The sequence below is a fragment of the Thrips palmi genome, unplaced genomic scaffold (genome assembly GCF_012932325.1).
Source record: "Thrips palmi isolate BJ-2018 unplaced genomic scaffold, TpBJ-2018v1 HiC_scaffold_16, whole genome shotgun sequence".
Taxonomy (NCBI): domain Eukaryota; kingdom Metazoa; phylum Arthropoda; class Insecta; order Thysanoptera; family Thripidae; genus Thrips; species Thrips palmi.
In genome coordinates, this window is record NW_023144625.1 from 3722128 (window position 1) to 3743925 (window position 21798).

Here is a 21798-nt window from a genome sequence, read left to right on the forward strand (position 1 = left end):
TCTCCACAGTACCGTGTCGCGCTGGCCGGATGGCGATGGTCCACACCTTGCGGGCAGATGGTTGCTGGGACAGTCCATGGTCACGACGAGCTTGGTGTCGACGAGGGTCTCGGACATCGCGGACGAGACTTGGACACGGGCACGTTTGACGGTGTGCTGCACAACACGCGGTCGCTCTCGGTGGCGTGAGCTCCGGCTGCCGACGTCCGCTCCGATCAGCTGTCTCGACTTGACTGACTGCGCTTCGGTCTGTCTGCCTGTCCCTCGTCGCTGTTCCGTCCGCTCGCCCCGGCTCGGCTCGGCTCGGCGGGCGACGGAACGAAGCGGAGCCGCCGGGATGCAGTGGAGTGGCGTAGCTGGCTGGCGCGCTGCGGCGCGCGGGAACTTCAAATGTTGTTTCAAAACCGACAGCTCCGTGACACTAAGAAACGGGGTAAAATGGCCTATGTCATTACATGCAAACAGCAGATTTCCGGTTTTAATTGGGCAGTCGAACCAAATGTGCACAAAAAACGATTGGAAACCAAAAGTAACTCTCATTTTCGTAATTAGGGGACCAAACATAGTAGGCAATGATGAAAAACTCGACTTCGCATTTTCTCGAAAATGACCTAGCCTATACACAGCAAAAAGGCCTATTTTACCCCGTTTATAGGTTTAAAAAAATCGGCAAGGGTGTGGATTTATATCTTGGCACCAACTTCGGGGTGCATACTTAACCCAATGCCTTATTCTTCCGATAAAAAAAGAAGTTTGGCCGAAATCTGAGTGGACCCCCTCAATATGTTCTCTTGTCAGCCAGTGAACAACAGGACCAACCAAGAGCTGCATTCACGTTCCAATGAATGCCACGCTGCCTGCAGGTGCGAGACAGAGGTTCGTACCAACGTGCCGTCACGCTCCTGCACTGGGAGTGCCGGTCCTGCAACAAAACTCAAAGATGAGACGCAGCAGCAGAAAGACGGCAGTTCAGAATCGGACAATGAACTTCTTCGGAGCTGAAGCACATTCAGGGTCTCTGGGAAGACAGCAACACACATGGAGGAATTATTCACTTTATATAATTCACAATGAACAAGAATTATCAAAAACAAAATGTTACTGTCCGACACGAAAATTTTGTGCCCGATAAGTAAACCCGGTACGTTTGACTCCGCAGGTCAAAGACGATCATGAAATCGCTAAAAAAAAATTTTCATGAACAATGTTTGCAATGCATTCGCGAAACTCTGCCCTTGAGAGCATGAGGATATGGCTACTTCCTGCGCACATCAAATTTAAAGTCTCCGGGCCACTGTGACCTACGCTTAACAGCCATTCACATATGCCGCACTTGCACAGCTTTACGCTGAACTACTGTCCTTAATGAATGGACTTGTGCGTGCGTAGTGTGGACTGCTGTCGGAACTTCTTCCCGCACACCTTGCACGCACACGTGAGGCTTCTCTCCAGTGTGGATCCGCTTGTGTTCAGCGAGGTGAGCTCCTTGACCGAACTTCATCGCACACACGTCACACTCGTATGGCTTCTCCCCGGTATGAATCCTCTTGTGCACAGTCAGATTGCCTTCTCGGTTAAACTTCCTCCCACACTCGTCACACTGGTACGGCCTCTCCCCGGTGTGGATCCTTGCGTGCCTCTCCAGATCCGCAGCACAAGTCCACTGCTTGCCGCACACTCCGCACGCGTGCCGCCCCGCCTTGGAGTGCCCCGCCAGGTGCTTCCGCAGGTCCGCCTCGGCCCGGAAACTCTTGCCGCACTCCCCGCACTTGGACGCGAGCCGCGCCTTCCCGCCTCGCTGCCGCCGCGAGGCCTGCTCCACCTGCCCCAGTCACGCCCTTCCTCTTCCCTCCTTTCCTTGTTTTGTCGTGTAAGTTTGTCAGTCTGATGAGTAGCCGAACCCGGGCGGCCGCGCTTGTCGGTCCGCAGCGCTGCCATCTGCGCCACGGAGACATCTGAGGGACGGGGTCCAGCGCGGGCGATGCCACTGGCCGTGCCCGCGCGCTCAGGTAGACGAGGGATTTACCGCAACTCCCTCCCGGCGCGGGCCACTCCACGGGAAATTTTCACGTCATTTGTCCGGACATGCCGGTTTGAAAGCAGTGCGGAGCTTCACTTTGCGAAATTCAAAGGGATTAAATCACTTTTAAGTGTCAGCGCTGAAGGACATTCAGAGTGAAGATGGTAGTACACTTGGACTACTAGTGGGACAAACTGTAAGTGTAGATTCTGACTGGATCGTGAATTGAGCCCGGGACTGTATATGCCATACACTAGTCTTTACTTTCCAAGTGTAAGTAAAGAGCAGTTGAGAACTGCATTTGATATCAACACTTTGCACTTGTAAATGAAGCTAACTTGAACTGCGGTTTCAACTGCATTTTGGAATGACAGAGTGGACTGCAGTTGGATCTTACAACGGAGTGCAGTTGAAGGACAGTTTTTGTCCACTTTAAATCATACAACTGACTGCAGCGGACGATACAAAACTGATTACACTTTAAATACAAATAAAGGGAAGAAAAGAACTACAGAAACGGACTGCAGATGAACAACTGCAGTTTCATCTACAGTTCCACTACAGATCTTTCCATACAGTTCCACTACAGATCTTTCCACGCGGGAATCACTTAAAAAAAAAAACAACTCAGATTTTATGAAAACAAAATTCTACCGTCTGACGCGAAAGTTAAACGTCCAATGAGTAAAGCCGATGTGTGGCTCAACATGTAAAAGACAACCATTTGATCGCATTACGAAAATAATCATTAAAACCAGTTTGAACTGCATGCGCAGTTTAAAAAGTAAGTCACTTAAACAATTCACAGTCAACCATATTTATTTAGAACAAAATATGACTGTCCGACAAAGTGCCAGATGAGTTAAGCCGATATTTGGCTTAACATGTCGAAAACAACCATTTTAACAGCAAAAATCATCAAAAAAAAGTTTGAACTGTATTTGCGCGCGTAAGTATGTGACTACTTCCTGGCCACGTCGCATTCTTCGCCGCCTCAAAGTGAAAGTGATTTTCGCCTTGCAGCTTTTCACAAACGCCGCACTTGCACTACTTCACACTGGACTACTGTCCTTTATGAATGGACTCGTGCTTGCGAAGAGCTGACTGCTGTCGGAACTTCTTCCCGCACACCTTGCACACGTAAGGCTTCTCTCCAGTGTGGATCCTCCGCTTGTGTTCAGCGAGGTGAGCTCCTTGACTGAACTTCATCGCACACACGTCACACTCGTACGGCCTCTCTCCAGTGTGAGTGCGCTTGTGTGCGATTAGAACCTGCTTAAGGGAGAACTTCTTCTCGCACTCGTCACACTCGAAAGGCTTCTCCCCAGAATGCATCCTCTTGTGCACAGTTAGATTGCTTTCCCGGTTAAACTGCTTCCCACACACGTCACACTCAAAAGGCTTCTCCCCAGTATGAATCCTCTTGTGCACAGAAAGATTCCCCACAATACTAAATTTCTTCCCACACTCTTCACACTGGTACGGCTTTTCTCCAGAATGAATCCTCTTGTGCACAGTGAGATTGCCTTCTCGGTTAAACTTCCTCCCACACTCGTCACACTGGTACGGCCTGTCCCCGGTGTGGATCCTTGCGTGCCTCTCCACCCGAGAGAAAATTATAGGCTGCAGATTGGCTGCAGGCTGGCTCCCTCCAGGTTGCTTACAACGCGCGGATGGAACTCGGATGGCTGCAGACATTGGCTGTATTCGGACATACGTCAGCCAAAATACAGCCATCCGCAGCCGGTGCAGCGTCTCTGGCTGCACCTGCCAGCCACTGAAGTGTCCCTTTGGAGCCCAGTCAGCGCTGCCCCCGCTGCTCTAGGCTGCACCCCGTAGCCTTCAGGATGCGCCAGACAGCCTTCCTTCGCGAGCCACGCTGCCCCCAGCAGCCACGAGGCTGCGAGGCACTGCTCTAGGCTGCACCCCGCAGCCTTCAGGATGCCCCAGGCAGCCTTCCTTCGCCCGGGCCACGCTGTCCCCGGAAGCCAGGAGGCTGTGAGGCGCTGCTGTAGGCTGCACCCCGCAGCCTTCAGGATGCTCCAGGCAGCCTTCTTTCGCCCGGCCCACGCTGCCCCCGGCCGGCAGCTATGAAGCTGCGGGTCAGAGCCACATCTCGGCCGCATCCTGCGGCCTCGTGGATGCCATCGGCAGCATCCATATCGCTACTAGGCTTCACTCCTTAGTTCATGAAGGTCCCCATGAGGACCTTTGAGGGTCCCTGTTACGCCCTTTGAAGTTCTATGGAGCCCTTTGTAGATTTTCTAGGGTCCGAACACCGTTCCGGATCCAAATCTGCCAAGTAATTTCATGTAGGACTTACCGTTCCCGAGATATCAAAGATAACCAAAAAGTTTCCCGATTTTTACGAAACTTGCATGGCTTATGTATGTTAACGTATTCAACTCAAATATCAGCATACCACGCACCCAGTCTATTTTTTTCTATTTTTATGGCCCTTTAATCAAGGAATACGACCGTTGCCTGAATACCGCCAGCATCCACCATGCTGCAATCCGTAGCCTACAGCCATTGCAGCCTACATGGCTGTTTAGTCCTGCCGAAGCCCGGCTGCATCCGGCAGCCAACACGCTGCGACGCGCAGCCTACAGCCATTGCAGCCCGCGTGGCTGTAAAATCCAGCCGCGGCCCGGCTGGCGCCAGCAGCCAACACGCTGCGACGCGCAGCCTACAGCCATTGCAGCTAAGTTGGCTGTGCGTGGCAGCGTTAATAGGCTGCTTAGGGCAGCCAAAAGGCTTCTGTGCGCAGCTTCTGAAGCGTTTCACAGCCAAAGCGCTCCGTGAAACAGCCAGAGCAGCCACTGCAGCGTGGATGGCTGCAAGTCCAGGACGTCGCTATGGCTGCGACATGGCTGCAACGCAGCCACGGCAGCCATGCATACAGCCAAAAAACGGCCCATACAGCCATGCGTCAGCCGTGCGTCAGCCTTTCTGCAGCCTTCTATTTTTACTCGGGCAGATCAGAAGCTTTAGTCCACAGCTTGCCGCACACTCCGCACGCGTGCCGCCCCGCCTTGGAGTGCCCCGCCAGGTGCTTCCGCAGGTCCGCCTCGGCCCGGAAACTCTTGCCGCACTCCCCGCACTTGTACGTGAGCCGCGCCTTCCCGCCTCGCTGCCGCCGCGAGGCCTGCTCCACCTGCCCCGCACCGCCGGCCGGGCCAGCCAGCGAGAAGGTGCCGCTGATGACCAGCTGCGGGGTCTCCGCCGGGACGGGGCCTGCAACGCCAGCACAAGCCAAAGGAACTTTGATGGACGGTTAGTTAGGGAAAATTTACTGCAAATTGGATGGAAAGACTTCGCGGCGAGACATTTAAGTCTCGCCACGCCAAGTTTTGGCCAAACCTGAAAGTCTCGCCAAAATTTGAGACTCTTATGTCTTACCGCCACCTGAAGACCGTAATGCGCCGGACGGTTACGACTTTAAGGGGGCACACCAGTGAAAATGCAAAGGTTTCGAAAAACGATCATTCTGAGGAAATTAACATATGTATTCGATTGATATTTTATTCTTGGCTTAAAATTATATCAAAGAAAATAAAAATCAGTAAGGGAAGGTGGGGTACCATGTGACACGGCCACCATGTGACATTGGCTTTTTCTCCCAAACGGCTCGCTATCCAACAGCGGTAAGAAGACTCAAAGGAAGGTATCAAGAAGGGGCATCGACGTCGAACAGGCCGTGATTGTGCGTCGAACAGGGCGGAAAGTAGAGACACGAGAAATTTTTACCCCCCCAAAACAGGTAATTGGAATTTTTTTCTATTTCACGCCGCGTCCGCTTTTCACCTTTCAAACACACATAAACGGCCTATGGCTTGCAGGATGTTCTCCTTTGATGTTTTAAGCGTAAAATAAGCTTGGGCTCGCTTCTCTATCGCAAGGGATAAGGGCGCAGTTGGCAATTCCTCGAAAGCCACCCCTTCGGTCACGATGTGACACTCGATGTGGGGCACGATGTGACAACTCCTCTAATCCGCGATTTTCCTGTTTTCCCCAATAAGTCCTGCTTTTGTGTGTTGTAGGCGTGGGATATTACACTAACCCTTGTGTGAATGTGTTTGAGAGAGGTTAGGGGTGGCTGGGCGTCTCTGGGGGCTCGAAGGCAAAGCCTAGCGCCGCCTGGTGGCCAGGTTTGGAACTACAAAGGAGTTGGCCTCTGCAGACGACACCCATGGCCGGGCGCGGGCCGGGCCGACCTGCAGACGGTACACTGAGAATGAATGGGTCACCACCATCACCCATTAAATGGGTGATGCAACTTCGTTGCCCAATTTTAGGTGACGAAAAAATCATCACCCAAAATTTGGTAACAGGCGTTCGGTCGCCCAAATTTGGGTAGCGCCGTCGACGACGCCGTGAGGTCCCCGATGACGTCCTTCCGGGGCCAGCACGATGACCGGAGGCCTCAACGCCACATTGGATCATCGTGGTGGCCTCGGAAGAACGTCATCGGGGACGTCACGGCGTCGTCGACGGCGTTACCCAAATTGGGGTGACGATTTTATGACTGCCCAAAATTTGGTCACCGCTGGCTCGTCACCCAAATTTGGGCGACGATGCGTGCGACAAAAATAAGTTGACTTTTTAAAATAAACTGTATTTTGATTAACATAGATGTGTTTCCTTGCTTTCCTAACCATTTTTGAAATACATCTACGAATATTTCCATTGAAAAACAGCAATTTTTACACATTAGTCTGAGGTGTCACATGGTGCCCAGGGGCTGTCACATGGTGAACTCAGTGGTACACCATGTGACATTTTACATGCACCCAATCAAACTGGGATACCTTCGCAACCAATCGAGGTAAAATGAAAAGCTCAACGGGACTTTGAAGCTAAGGGACCCCTCTTTGTCGGCACGAGCAGTATGGATCCGTACAATTGTTAGTTTCGTGTTGGCGGGCATCCGCCTAAAAGTGTCACATGGTACCCCACCTTCCCTTACGGGAGGGCGGGGTGGCGATGGCAAGACGGAGCGCCAGTGCACTACAATTTTTTGCGACCTTGCGTCACTCCTGCCACGATTCCGCCACTCTGGATTGAGCCTCGAGCACGGGATTCTAAAATTTCTCAACAGGACACATGTGGCTATGGTCTGAACCACGGGCATGCAAAAAAATGTTTCAAAAGGCAAAAATAGAAACAAATTTTTTAACCAATTTTTTCGCGCTTTCATGGCTGCTGCTCACATCTTATTTATGGGACGGCCATTTCCGAGGTTCAGACCATAGACGCAAGTTAAACGAACATTTTGCCGCAAACCGCATTAAATTATCTCAATTTTTGCGCCCGTGAGAGTGGCACAAAGGTAAAAAAAGGTGTTTTGAGAAAAAGCCCATTTGGTAGAAACATAGATTTGACTTGCTCTTTTCGGATTATAAATGCGCCTTTTGACGTATTTTAGTTCCGTTTGCGCCAAAATGTTCCTCTTTTCAACTGCGTTTGGGCGGTTTAAGGGATTCGTAATTGAAATTCAAGTGAAAAACCTAAACGTTAACAATAGGTGTAAAATATGCAAATAAAATTACCTTTTTAGCAACTTTAAAAACGTGCACAAGCCAAAGTAATTAGAATTTAGGGGTGGGGTTTGCGGCGTTCGACTCGGGATGAAAAGCAGAAAAATAAGATAAAATAAACAAGAAGGTCAAAATTCGACAATTTTCACTGGTGTGCCCCCTTAAGGCCGTGGTCAGACACAAAAGTCTATTGGTAGACAACGAATGTGACGTCATATTCGTTTGAATATGATGTCACATTTGGTTGAATGTTGATCCACGTTCAAACGAATGTGACATTATATTCAACCGAACGTGACAAAATACGAACTCCAACGAATATGACGCCACATTTGTTGGTTTCCAGTGTCTCGCCATTTTGTGGTGAGACTCTTGTGTCTGATCGTTTTGTGGTGAGACTTTTTTGTCTAACCAAATTTTGGCGAGACTTTTAGATCCGACCAAAACTTGGCGATACTTTTATGTCTCGCCTCTGGAGTGGCGAGAAGTCTGACCTTTGGATTTGTAGTGATTGACCTAAACCAAATACTTAAGCAAATCCATGCGATTCAGCAAACATTATTGAACTGAGAGTGTATGCTTTTTTAAAGTTAAAAGTCCGTAAAAAGTTAAGTCGAACCAAACTGAAAGCACATGATATCCGAAAAGGGGACTCAAATTATCCACGATGATAAAACAGGCCTCGGAGAAGAGTGGAGACCGAAAGATACAAACCGAAGAACGCGACGGTGGCAGTGCAGTGCCGCTCGGGAGGCTGCCCACTCACCCTCTCCTCCGGGATGGCCATCCTCGTCCACTCCGCGGTCTCGGCCGCCAGTCTCTGGGCTCTCTGGGTCCTCCGCCTTCACGGAGCCTGCAAGCAACACTCTCATTGCAGCATCGTGACATCGCGTTGAATCGGAAGTGACTGCATGTCACATTCCTCTGAGCATTCACTGAGATTCCAAACGCCATGAGTATAGCACGTATGGTGCATTGAGATATTGCACCTTACGTGCAACGCGTCCCGAAAATGCCCTATGCTAATGCTTGGGAAGGCATTGCACTTCACGTGCAATGCAAAAGCAGTGCACTAATTGGTGCAATGAACGGTCTTCAAATGCATTGCACCAACTGGCGCTATACTCATAGCGTCTGGATTCTCAGTGTTGTGTCACATTCGGGTGTGACAGTGTGACACAAATGAATGTGACACCGAGTAGAGCAACCGGAGGTGGTAAAACGCGACGTGGTCCACAGTACATCAATCTCTCGCCGTAAGTAAGGACCTTTTCGTTTGGGGCTTGGAAGGGGGGGGAACAAAAAGAAAATACCAAGTTTTACAAATGCCAAGCCTCTCTCGAAGAGTGTTGAAACTTTTGTTTCTACGTTGAAAACTTTGCCTAATATCATGCGCGCAGTGACACCGTGAATAATTTTGAAGGCTTTTTTTAACGTACTTCATACCCCTCCCTCATTTGATGCTTGAAAATTTTTTTTCAAATTGTTGTAAAACGTTTGTACTTTGGCATGGTTCCTTTTTGTTCATGTCCAAGCAGAGAGTTGTAAAATTATTGAGAAAACGTGCACGAAAAGCTACTGCCCACTTAAGGCGCCAAGTGTCGTACGGGTTTTGGCCAAGTTTGTCGTCCGGTCTCGCGGTGCACATACCACTACGCAAATGACACTGGCCCCACCTACCCCACGTAAGAGCACGCATTCGAGCCTTGTTTCTGGGTGACCAAGCTGCCTTGACTATGGGCACCTTTAGAGCCTCGTGCGCCGCCGGGCCATGGATGAAGGCAAGTTTCTAGCGGATGATACCTTCACACTTGAAACATACTTAAAACTACTATACACAAATGAAGGTGTCAGCGTGCTTTTACTCTCGAGTCCAGAAACCAAGCGCGTATCCTAACAATATAATAGGGGCTGGCGGCCGGGACGGGCTGGTGTGTCTGGCTGGCTGGCTGGCGGTGAGGCGCAGCCTGCGCGGAATTCGACAATCCCTCCGCGGTACAGCGCCAGCGGCACCGGGCGTAAACAATGGCACCCCCTCCTCACATTGACAATCCCTCCCCGCCTGCCACGCGCAACAATGCCTCCCGATTCGGCCCGGCCTGGGGCGCTCGGGCTCGGCGGTGGGCGGTGCAAGCCACAGCTCGGCGCGGCCAGTACCAAAGTACCTACACCGGCCAGCTCGCTCGGGTCTGTGTACTTTGTTTCATACACAATTTTAAATACTACCTTTGGAATGAGCCTGCATACTACCCCGTATAAGAAAACCAAACGAGTATCATCTGCTTTCATTAACGTTCGTTGAATGAGATTTTTTAACGATTTGAACACCCGGAAGCTAAGCAACATTTGACGCCCTAAAAAATACGCCAGGCGACAAAGGCGCAGTTTCACGGCATGCCAACTTTAGAGTGTACTTGCCACTGCATTGATAGCTGCATTGGTACTGCCGAAAGACGAAGCAAGCCTCGTTTCTTAACACTAATAAGTAACCGAGCTCAAAGGCCTGGCTGCTCCACTCACCCTCGCCTCCGTCTCCAGGGCCGGCGTCCTCGTCCAGTCGCGAACCCCGTCCCCCGAACGAAGGGCGTTCCTCACGCTCCACCTTCACGGAACCTGCAAGCAAGACGGACTTCAGGGAACTGGCCATGGAAGCGACGAGAAGAAGTGCTCTTCGAGTCCCAAGCAGGCTGGCAGAATAAAGCTCTTATGAATTGCCAAGACTTGAAGACTCTCTCACTGACCACACTCAGATAAACTAATCTTGAAACTAGAAGATTTACTTGAATCAAGGATAATGGACTTCAGGGGGCAGTCAATTTGCCTTGTTCCATGTAAATTTGCTTGTTTCCAGATATGATTTTTTATCTGAGTTTATGTTAAGCCATGCACAGTCGCCAAGCACCAACCAATCATGCACAGCTGCCTCGAAACGTGAAGCGAGAAGCCGTGACCATCTCCATTTCAGTGCGAGAAACTTACAATGCATGCATCTTCAACCAATCTGAGTCAGACAAATTTGAACGAAGTCATCGTCCCAACAGCATTTCTATCAACCAGGAGAAAAAGACCATCCTCCACACTCATTCCAGGGACGTGACATCACGCTGAGGGGTCGACCAGTCAGAATTAAAGCGTACTTATGATTTCGAAACCTCAAGGGGAAATAACTCCAGCCAAATTTGTACACCGAAAGTCATCAAACATGCAAACTTCACTGCAATTCATTAATAATCATTGAAATTAAGTATTTAAGGACGATTTTGAAGATATAAATGACACTTTTAAATCTGGTTATATATAGACGGATAGTGGAGGAAACAAGAGAACTGCACATTTGACTACACGTTACAAAATGTCACTGAGCTCGGAACAAACTCAACCGTATCCAAATCGTAAAAAAGGACTTTGATGGCTTAGAAAAAAAAGCATGGGACGAATTTCAAAACCCAATTTTATTGCAACTGAAATAGGAACATGCTTAGCATATACATTATCTAAATTACCGTGAAACGGGGTAATTTCGGACACTCGGGGTAATTTCGGACACTCGGGGAAATTTCGGACACTCGGGGTAATTTCGGACACTCGGTGTAATTTCGGACATCTCTGCCCGGAAGCATGGCGATGATGCTCCTATCTAACGGCCAACTTGGAGGCTTGTCCCGTTGCGCGCATCGAATCGGCCACACTTAATACCATCTAATCACTCACCTGGAGGTCAAAACAGTGGCAAACTTCAAGAGATAGAGTGGTTTTTGTATTTAACCCTTTTTACCTAAATTCGCTTTAAGCGTAAAAACTTTGACTGGCAAGCCAAAACTGTTAATGAGCGGTTTATGAGGGGATTGTTTGTCGATTTGAACATGTTAAGAGCATGCTGTGTCAAATTTTCAATCATCTGGGTCAAATAGTTTGGTTTATATGGGCTCAAAACTGAAAAATTGTTACTTTACGGGGTAATTTCGGACACATCAACGTCACGCCAGGGAGAGTGGGTATGCTCTGAACACTTTCAATTGCGCAGGGTTTGAGTAGAGGAAGCTGAAGAGCTCTCCTAAAAGATGAAGATAATCCAATAACAACGATAATACCCCATTGCCAAAACGGTTGCTTTGTGAACTTTGACATTCATAGAAAAAGGGGCGAAGCTACATCTTCAATACCTTTTTTCCATGTACATATCCTACCTCAATGTCAACGACTGTTTTGTGACTAATTTTTTCATGTGGCATGAGAGTTGGACTTAGCGAATGGCTGCAGCTCGCCGGATTACTACAATTGAAATGTAAGGTTTTCCAGTGAGCTCCTGGATCTTCCTAACCGAACATACGACACGACTACTTGCTTTTCATATGCATGCATGTATGTAATCGTGTGTAATCTTGAAGAGGAAGATTTACGATTCATTTACGCGTGAAGTATAGCCCGAGTTGCAAATAAAAGCTATTCGGTCAAATTTTTAAAAATAAGAAGCCTTCTAAATAGCTCCATTAGTTCGACCCACTCTCCCTGAAACCGAACTATTAGTTCAAGTTCAAAACCATGACTCCAAGTTATGTATGAATGGACCACCCCTACCATACCTCCACATCTAAGCCCTTACGAATCTCTCATATAATCATATTAGCACTATAGAAAGAGACAAGATCGATTTTGAGACCAAAATCAGAACGAAAAGTCGTTTTTCCGGGGGTGTCCGAAATTACCCCAAAACACGGGGTAACTTCGGACACTGCTTCGGACCCTCCACTGTAAAAACGGTGAGGCGCAGATATTAACAAGCTAGGGCCCGCCCTTCCGTCGAACCGAGTTGCCAGCTCCGCTTCGCTGCGCCGGCAACTCGGTTCGACAGGGGGCCGGCCCAGCTTGGCCTGCCGGCGGCCTTTTCTCGGGCCTTCGGCCCTCGCATCAGACCCAACTTGGCCAGTCGAAGGGCTGGGCCTTCGGCCCGCTCGCATCACACACACCGTAAGCGGGTAAAGCAAAGTTATCGATGTACCATCGTGACTTAGGCCCGCCCTTCTATTCACAATATGCAATAGTCCTTACACTTTTTCCTCCAACTGTCCTTAGAATATGCCCATTTCATTTGTCTCTTCGCCCTAATTCCGAAAATACCCATATTTGCCATGCTACTGCAACTCCTTGCAATAGAGGCACAGCAGGAGCGCAAAACGAGTCCGTCGCACTTTTTCCCATAACTCATGAAGGCGGGCTCCTGGACCCCCCTTCCGACCCCTCCACTGCAAACCTAACTGTCTACTAAGTACACACTTACAGATGCATGCTTGCAAGTACACACTTACAAACGCATGCTTGGCAAGTACACACTTACAAACGCATGCTTGCAAGTACACACTTACAAACGCTTGCTTGACGCCGTATAACTCCATGCGTCAAGCATGCGTTTGTAAGTGTGTACTTGCAAGCATGCATTTGTAAGTGTGTACTTGGCCAAGCATGCGTTTGCAAGTGTGTACTTGCAGGCATGCATTTGTAAGTGTGTACTTAGTAGACAGTTAGGTTTGTAGTGTCGTTGAAGAGGTCCTGCCAAGACCTATCGAAAACTTAAGTAAAAATTTTCAGTCGGGCGACCCCCTTTTTTCAAGATCCTGATGTGACTAATAGACGAAGTCGGGCTCCTGGACCCCCTTTCCGACCCCTCGTTGGAAAGGTCTCGCTGAGACCAATCGAAGTCTGCAATAAAATTTTTTAGTCGGTCGACCCCCTTTTTTGAAGATCCTGATCTGGCCAACTTGTAAAAGCGGCCGATGGGGTCGGGACCAGGTCCATTCATCTTGTCTCGTCGCCCCGATTCCAAAAATACCCCTATGTGCCCTGCTAGCACCAATAATGGCGGAAATCCCCCTCCCGCTCATGTAAACCATGATGCACCTGCAGCAGCCCTTGTGCGACCCGGACAGGATTTGCACCACCGGATTATTTGTTTGGAAGGTACTCGTGAAGTACCCTTCAAATCTGGTTACTCTAGCTCAACTCCTTCCTTGTACACAGACGCCAACAACAACAACAACAACACACAGACACAAAGGCAAATGCATAGGCCCTCCCCCTATTTTTTGAATAGAAGGGCGGGCCAAAAACTAGCGCCAAATCGAAGCTAAAGGTGGGTAAATGATAAATTTTAACCCTAAAGTCCATGACAACACCACAACTTTCAAAATATCAAAAAAAACCTCTCAAAAGTGTCCGAAATTACCCAGTTTCACGGTAACTCTTTGCTTCGTATTTGCATAAGTATTTAAAGAGCACTGACCAAAGTGAAAACTTCGCTGTGTTATTACGGCCAAACGGGAGGAGATATCGCAAAACCCTTTGACATGGGATCTTTTTATAATGACCCCTACCCCTAAAAAAAGTTGTATCCAAATCGAAGAGATGAATTTTCAAGAGCTCGTTGGTTTGGCATGGAATCGCCCACACAGTAAAAACTCTACGAAGAATCGCTTCGCAATACGAAGAAATGCTTCGTATTATGAAGCAAAATCCTTCGTAATACAAAGCATTTCTTCGTAATACGAAGCAATTCTACAATGCCTTCATTTTCTTTGTAGTTATGAAGCATATCCTTCGTAGGCTTTTAAGAGTGCAGGTTCGTTTCAGCGACTGCAGTGGGAGTCCCGGTCCTGAAACAAAAGGCAAAAATACGATTTCAAGAAATCCTAGGCGTCACGAAGTCAATTTGGTTATTGTGTAACAGTGTGGAGAAAGAAAATTAGTTGTGTAATAGGAATAGGGGGTGGCTGCAGGGGTGACTACCAATGACAGTGGTACCAGTAGTCAATGTGCCACCCGCCAAAATAAAATCAGAATTAACCAGATTTATTAAAAACAAAATTTTACTGTCTGACGCGAAAGTTGAGTGTCCAATGAGTAAAGCCGATGTGTGGCTCAACATATAAAATAAAACGATTTGATCGCATTTAAAGAATAATCATTATTAAAAAAGTACAGGCTGCATTCGCGAAACATTGTGCATGCGAGCGTGAGGACGTGACTACTTCCTGGCCACGTCGCATTCAAAAGTCCTCTCCGCCGCGTCAAAGCGAAAGTAACCTTCGCTCACAGCTTTTCACAAACGCCGCACTTGCACAACTTCACACTTCACTACTGTCCTTAATGAATGGACTCGTGCTTGCGTAGTGCAGACAGATATCGGAACTTCTTCTCGCACACCTTGCACTCGTAGGGCTTCACTCCAGAGTGGATCCTTTTGTGCTTAGTGAGGTTGCCATTGTAATTGAACTTCTTCCCACACTCGTCACACTGATACGGCTTCTCTCCGGTGTGAATCTTCGCGTGCCTCTTCAAATCCGAAGCATTAGTCCACTGCTTGCCGCACACTCCGCACGCGAGCCGCCCCGCCTTGGACTGCCCCGCCAGGTGCTTCCGCTGGTGCCCCGCACCGCCGGCCGGGCCAGCCAGCGAGAAGGAGCCGCTGATGACCAGCTGCGGGGTCTCCGCCGGAACGGGGCCTGCAACGCCAGCACAAGCCGATGGCACATTGAATGACGATTATATTAAGTTGATAGCAATAATTTAAAACCAAGAGTGTATGCTCCATTCATTGAAAAGTGCACTGAAAAACCAACTGATGCAATCAAATGGGTGCCATTTCCCGACCACGTTTGGTGTTGTCATTGCATGGAAAGACCACAGCAAACGTTTTGACCAAAGACCACAGCAAACTCAATGATGCAGACGAAATAGCAACCATCTCACCACGCCAGTAAAGTCGTCTGGGTAACGTTTCGTTTTTCATAGTGTCCATGAAACGTCGAGTGGAATAAACATCATGCATATTATATCCGTAAACGGCCTTCAAATAAGCCACGATGATAGGCCCCGAGCAAGATTAGAGAACTGAAAATGAACCCGACGATGGCAGTGCAGTGCCGCTCGGGAGGCTGCCCACCCACCCTCTCCTCCGGGATGGCCGTCCTCGTCCACTCCGCGGTCTCGGCCGCCAGTCTCTGGGCTCTCTGGGTCCTCCGCCTTCACGGAGCCTGCAAGCAAGGCGGACTTCAGAATCAGATAGCGAAAAAGTGCGACGGACGCCGGGCCAGTCTCCCAGTCCTCATGGTGGGCTGGCCCGCTGGAACCGTGGACAAGAGACTCAGCCTGCGAACTGCAGGACCAACCAACAACCAAAGCATGCAACTAGCCATGCAAAACACCTAACTAATAAAATCACCCCAGAAGCTTATTTAAACAATTATTGCACCCGAGGTCATCATGAAAAGCACAAAAAAAAAATTTAAGGTGTCCGTTTATTTTAAAATCATAAGATCTCAGTTAGCTGCAACGCAACGTTAACAACTCGAAGCTGGTAACGCAAGCGCACGCTTGAAAGAGGCGCATCGCAAATTTGAAGTGCAAGGAACACTCTACCAAAAATGTCCTGTCAATGCCGTTAATTTATTACCAGTTTTCACTGTAGGTCAATTCACAGCGTTTACTGTGATTTGCTCACGCGATTCACTGTGATCTTGTTCACGGTGTTCACTGTGATCAGGTTCACAGTAAACACTGTGAGTTTGACGCCGCTGAGCACCGAAGTACGACAAATCAGGCTCCAATTCACGGCGTTTACTGTGGCCAGATCACAGTGAACACTGTAACCGAGATCACAGTAAACGCCGTGAACTAGTTCACAGCAAACGCCGTGAATTTCATAACAGCAAACATTGGTAATAAATTAACGGCGTTGACAGGACATTTTTTGTAGAGTGAAGTCGGCGCCCTTTCCCTTGCCACACTCCTCGTCGCAGGAGCGTGACGACGCGTTCAAGCAAGCGCCACCAAATGTTGCGCTCCTTCGAGCGTTGCCGCGGTCGTTCGGATGCAAATCGGCCGTAAATGTTTCTTCACGTTCAAACGAACTCGACTCTGCTAGAAGCAGCGTGGCAGTTTGCGAGGTTCGTTTCAGCGTGACTGCAGTGAGAGTCCCGGTCCTGAAACAAAATGCAAAAATCAGACGCGTTGGTAAAAAGACAGCAGTTGGAGGCAATGAACATCGTACGAGTGAAAGCATTCAGTGTCTCTGGGAACAGAAAAACGGAGTTTTAAAAGTAAATCACTTAAACAAATTCAGAATAGCAACCATATTTATTAATAACAAACTATTGCTGTGCGTTGCGAAAGTTAAGTGACATTTAATGAGTAAAGCCGATAATTGTGGCACAACACGTCAAAGAAAACCATGTGATCGCTTCCAGAAAATAATCATTAAAAACAATATTTGAACAGTATTTGCGAAGGAGTGCGCTTGCGAGCGGGGCGATGTGACTACTTCCTCGCCACGTCGCATTCAAAAGTCCTCGCCGCCGCGTCAAAGCGAAAGTGACCTTCGCCTCACAGCTTTTCACAAACGCCGCACTTGCACAACTTCACACTGAACTACTGTTCTTAATGAGTAGACTCGTGCTTGCGTAGTGCTGACTGATGTCCGAGCTTCTTCCCGCACACCTTGCACACGTAAGGCTTCTCTCCAGTGTGGATCCGTTTGTGCTTAGCGAGGGAAGCTCCCTGACACACACTAAACTTCTTACGGATACATCCTATCTGTATTACGGACATTTTTGTGCAATTGCAATTACGGATAGATTTTGCTTGTAATACGGATGAAATCATCCGTATTACAAAGAGTTTTACGTCCGTACCATACGGATATTTTCGTCTGTATGTTACGGACGTAAAACTCTTTGTAATACGGATGATTTCATCCGTATTACAAGCAAAATCTATCCGTAATTGCAATTGCACAAAAACGTCCGTAATACAGATAGGATGTATCCGTAAGAAGTTTAGTGTGCAGAACTTCATCGCACACACGTCACACTCGTACGGCTTCTCTCCAGTGTGAGTGCGCTTGTGCACAGTGAGAAAGTCTACTCGGTTAAACTTCTTGCCACACACGTCACACTCGTACGGCCTCTCTCCAGTGTGAGTGCGCCTGTGTGCGATTAGATTAATTTTCTGGGCGAACTTCTTCTCGCACACGTCACACTCGAAAGGCTTCTCTCTAGAATGCATCCTCTTGTGCACACTGAGATTGCCTTCCAAGCTAAACTTCTTCCCACACTCGTCACACTGGTACGGCCTCTCCCCGGTGTGGGTCCTTGCGTGCCTCTCCAGATCAGAAGCTTTAGTCCACAGCTTGCCGCACACTCCGCACGCGTGCCGCCCCGCCTTGGAGTGCCCCGCCAGGTGCTTCCGCAGGTCCGCCTCGGCCCGGAAACTCTTGCCGCACTCCCCGCACTTGTACGCGAGCCGCGCCTTCCCGCCTCGCTGCCGCCGCGAGGCCTGCTCCACCTGCCCCGCACCGCCGGCCGGGCCGCAACATTTGGTTTGCGTGTCGAGAACAGGGCAGGCGCTAGCTTCTCGCTCCCTCCCGCGCGGGATCCTCGCTCGGTCTTTGTCCGACGCGCTGCCCCCTCCACCACGTCCGTGCGCGAGGGGGGCGGGGGGTGGGCTGCAGATGCTGGAGTCGGCCGCCGAGCGGTGCGGCGGATAGTGCATGCAGCTGGACCCATTGGTCTCCACGCAACCCGATGGTGTAGGGGTAGCGCAACGGGTCCTCACGCTGCTGGTGCGGGTTCGAAACACCCCCTCCGAAATTTTATTGGTCACGTTAGGCCGTAGCTGTCACGTGCCGATGGGTCTGTCAACCGCCCTACGATCTGCCGCGAGTAGAGAAAGATCTGTCGCGAGTAGAGAAAGATCTGTCGCGAGTAGCGTAAGATCTGCCGCGAGTAGCGTAAGATCTGTCGCGAGCCCGTTAGGTTAGGTTAGGATGGGTTGGAACCAATTAGTTATGGGATGGAGCCGAACTTGCAGTGCAGGGTGGAGCGCGGGGCCTGCGGAGGAGGCGGAGAGGGCGCGTGGACGTGGTGGAGGGGGCAGCGCGTCGGACGAAGACCGAGCGAGGATCCCGCGCGGGAGGGAGCGAGAAGCTAGCGCCTGCCCTGTTCTCGACACGCAAACCAAAAGGTGCGGCCGGGCCGGCCAGCGAGAAGGTGCCGCTGATGACCAGCTGCGGGGTCTCCGCCGGGACGGGGCCTGCAACGCCACCCAAGCACTCCTATAAGCCCACGAAGCATTTGCTTCATAACTACAAAGAAAACGAAGACATTGTAGAATTGCTTCGTATTACGAAAAAATGCTTCGTCCAACGAAGAAATGCTTCGTCTTACGAAGGATTTTGCTTCATGATACGAAGCATTCGTTCTTAGATTTTACAATGCCTTTATTTTCTTTGTATTAAGAAGCGATTCCTCAAAGGGTTTTTGCATTCCCAATTTCCTACTAAGAAATGCCGTGTAATCATAATTAGCTCAGTATAGTGACAGCACGGCATTCCTTAGTAGGAAATTGGGGATGCAAAAACCGTCCGGCCAATCGCTTCGTAACACAAAAAAAAATGAAGGCATTGTAAAATCTAAGTACAAATTCTTCGTTTCATGAACAAAATCCCAGCCGAAAATCTCGGTTACGATCCCGTAGAAAATTACGAGTTCCGATCGGAAAATCGCCCAAATTTCCCGATTACGGTCGGAAACCGGACCTAATTCCCGACTACGACAAGAAACTCCGGTTGTGATCGGACTTGTCCTGATTACGATCGGACTTTTCCCGGTTGTGATCGGACTCGTCTCGGTTACGATCGGACTCTTCCCGGTTGCGATCGGACCCGTTCCGGTTACGGATTCGGACTCCAAGATGCGTTGCCCATGCGTTGAGGTCTCCAGTAAACTTTCAGAAACACTCAATAACTTGTAAAGGGTACCTGGCAACAAATTTTTGACGTCAAAATTGGGCGTAGCGCGCAAAGTTCACTCTGGGTACATGTATCGTGCATTGAAATCAGAGGGTACAGAGAGGTCACAGGCAACGGACTTGGAGACTCTGCGCACCTCCATTTCACAACGGTCCCATCAGGCTACGATCGTAATCGCAACTTCGTCCGGGTCCGATCGTACCCGTAGCCGGACCCTGTCCGAAATTACGAAGGTAACCGGAACTCTCCCGGTCGGGGTCGGAATCGGAGTCGAAACCGGCCGTAATCGTAACCGAGATTTTCGGCTGGGATCCTTCTCAATACATTACGAATCTGTCATAATACAGAGAAATTTGTTTGTAATATGACGCAAGTGGTCATTACAGAGAACTCTGCACCATTAATTACTACATTGCAAGAAAAAACCAGAACAAAAGTACACTAAATTTCGGGCAATTTTTATCAAGAATTCATTGTATTTTCAAAGTACAACAATTGTTGTACAACGTACAATTGAACCAGCATGGCGAGTGCTGTGCAGTCCACGCCTCGTTGTTAGTACAATTCTCGTTGTACTTCAGACAATCCCCAGGCACTTTCACAGTACAGTTTTTGTTGTAAATTTATTGTACCGTTCACACTCTTTCTGACGGTGTACCGGTGCAGTCATACACTCTGAGAAAAAATGACGGAAAATCCTGGATAGTTTTTTTGCCAAACTTTACCGTACTTCAAAAACCAGTATCCACCGTACTGTCAACAGTATTTACCGTACTTGTTTTACAAAATATTCCGTAGTCTTTTAACAGTAGTTACCGTTCTTCCATACAGTCCATGCCGTAGGAAGGACCAGATCTGGTCCCAAAAGGCCGCTTCCAAGAATTGTCCACATCAGGATCTTGAAAAAAGGGGGTCGACCGACTGAAAAATTTTATTGCACCTTTCGATAGGTCTCGCCAAGACCTTTCCAACGAGTGGTCGGAAGGGGGGTCCAGGAGTCCGACTTCAGCAGTTGCGTACATCAGGAACTTGGAAAAAGATGGTCAACCGACTAAACAAACTTATAGCAGTTTTCGATAGGTATTAAAAGTACGGGATCGCCGGGTAAAAAAGTACGGGATTCCCTGTAAAAAGAGTACGGTGTTGCCTGTAAAAAGAGGACGGTATTGCCTGTAAAACAACGACGGTATTGCCTGTTAAAAAAAGTACGCTGAAGTCTGGAGTAATCAGTACAGGATTTACCGTGATCTTTTCTCGCAGTGTAATACTAAGATTTTCGTTCGTATTACGAAGAAAAAGCTCAGTAAGAAATTAGGAGTGCACTGTCACGATAAACGGGCCTCGAAAGTGAGCGGAGACCGAAAGATAGGTTCAGGGCGGGGAAAAACTGGACAGGGGAAGATCTGGACACCCCACATGTTACTTCAAATGCCGTATGTGCTGGCCTGACAACTGTCGTGTAATGAACCGCTGATGCCACGGAACAACTTTTGATAGTTATTATTCCTGTGCCTACGGTTTTTGAAGTTAAATATGGAGTGTCCAGTTCTTCCCCTGTCCAGTTCTTCCCCGCCCTGACTCCACACTGAGAATCCAAACGCTATGAATATAGCGTCAATCGGTACAAAAGCATTGCACATGAAGTGCAATGCCTTCCCATTCTCATGCATTAGCATAGGGCCTTTTCGGGATGCATTGCACGTAAGGTGCAATAGGGCTGAGGCATTGCACGTATGGTGCGATATCTCATGTGCATTGCACCATACGTGCTACACTCATAGCGTTTGGAATCTCAGTGTACAACCCAAAGAACACGCGACGGCGGCAGTGCAGTGCCGCTCGGGAGGCCGCCCACTCACCCTCTCCTCCGGGATGGCCGTCCTCGTCCACTCCGCGGTCTCGGCCGCCAGTCTCTGGGCTCTCTGGGTCCTCCGCCTTCACGGAGCCTGCAAGCAAGGCGGACTTCAGAATCAGACAGCGAAAAAGTGCGACGGACGCCGGGCCAGTCTCCCAGTCCTCATGGTGGGCTGGCCCGCAGGAACCGTGGACAAGAGACTCAGCCTGCGAACTGCAGGACCAACCAACAACCAAAGCATGCAACAAGCCATGCAAAACACCTGACTAAATAAACCACCTGAGAAGCAGATCTAAACAATTACTGCACCTAAGGTCATCATTAAAAGCACAAAAATTTTTATGAGGTCCGTTTTTTTCCAATCATGAGATACACAGTTAATTGTAACGCAAGCGCACGCTTGCAAGAGGCGCATCGCAAATTTGAAGTGGCAGGAAGTCGGCGCCCTTTCCCTTGCCACACTCCATCGTTCGAGCAAGCGCCACCAAATGTTGCGCTCCTTCGAGCGTTGCCGCGTTCGTTCGGATGCGACTCGGCCGTAAATCAGCTTCTTCACGTTCAAACGAACTCGACTCTGCTAGGA

General features: G+C 49.1%; 2 protein-coding genes and 1 long non-coding RNA gene across 3 annotated transcripts; all 3 read right to left on the reverse strand.

Moving 5' to 3' along the window:
- Positions 1-2756: 2756 nt before the first annotated feature.
- LOC117642477 (zinc finger protein 383-like) lies at positions 2757-3718 on the reverse strand. Its single transcript, XM_034380714.1, has one exon. The coding sequence runs from the start codon at positions 3716-3718 to the stop codon at positions 3083-3085; it is 636 nt and encodes a 211-aa protein (XP_034236605.1). The 3' UTR covers positions 2757-3082.
- A 1279-nt stretch (positions 3719-4997) lies between these two features.
- On the reverse strand, positions 4998-8390 carry LOC117642059. Its single transcript, XR_004587527.1, has 2 exons — positions 8327-8390; positions 4998-5257 (listed from the first exon to the last, which is right to left on the reverse strand). It is a non-coding gene; the product is annotated as an uncharacterized LOC117642059 (long non-coding RNA).
- A 6061-nt stretch (positions 8391-14451) lies between these two features.
- LOC117642478 (zinc finger protein 184-like) lies at positions 14452-21682 on the reverse strand. Its single transcript, XM_034380715.1, has 4 exons — positions 21614-21682; positions 21220-21481; positions 15501-15587; positions 14452-15056 (listed from the first exon to the last, which is right to left on the reverse strand). The coding sequence occupies exons 1-4, from the start codon at positions 21680-21682 to the stop codon at positions 14698-14700; spliced, it is 777 nt and encodes a 258-aa protein (XP_034236606.1). The 3' UTR covers positions 14452-14697.
- Positions 21683-21798: the final 116 nt, after the last annotated feature.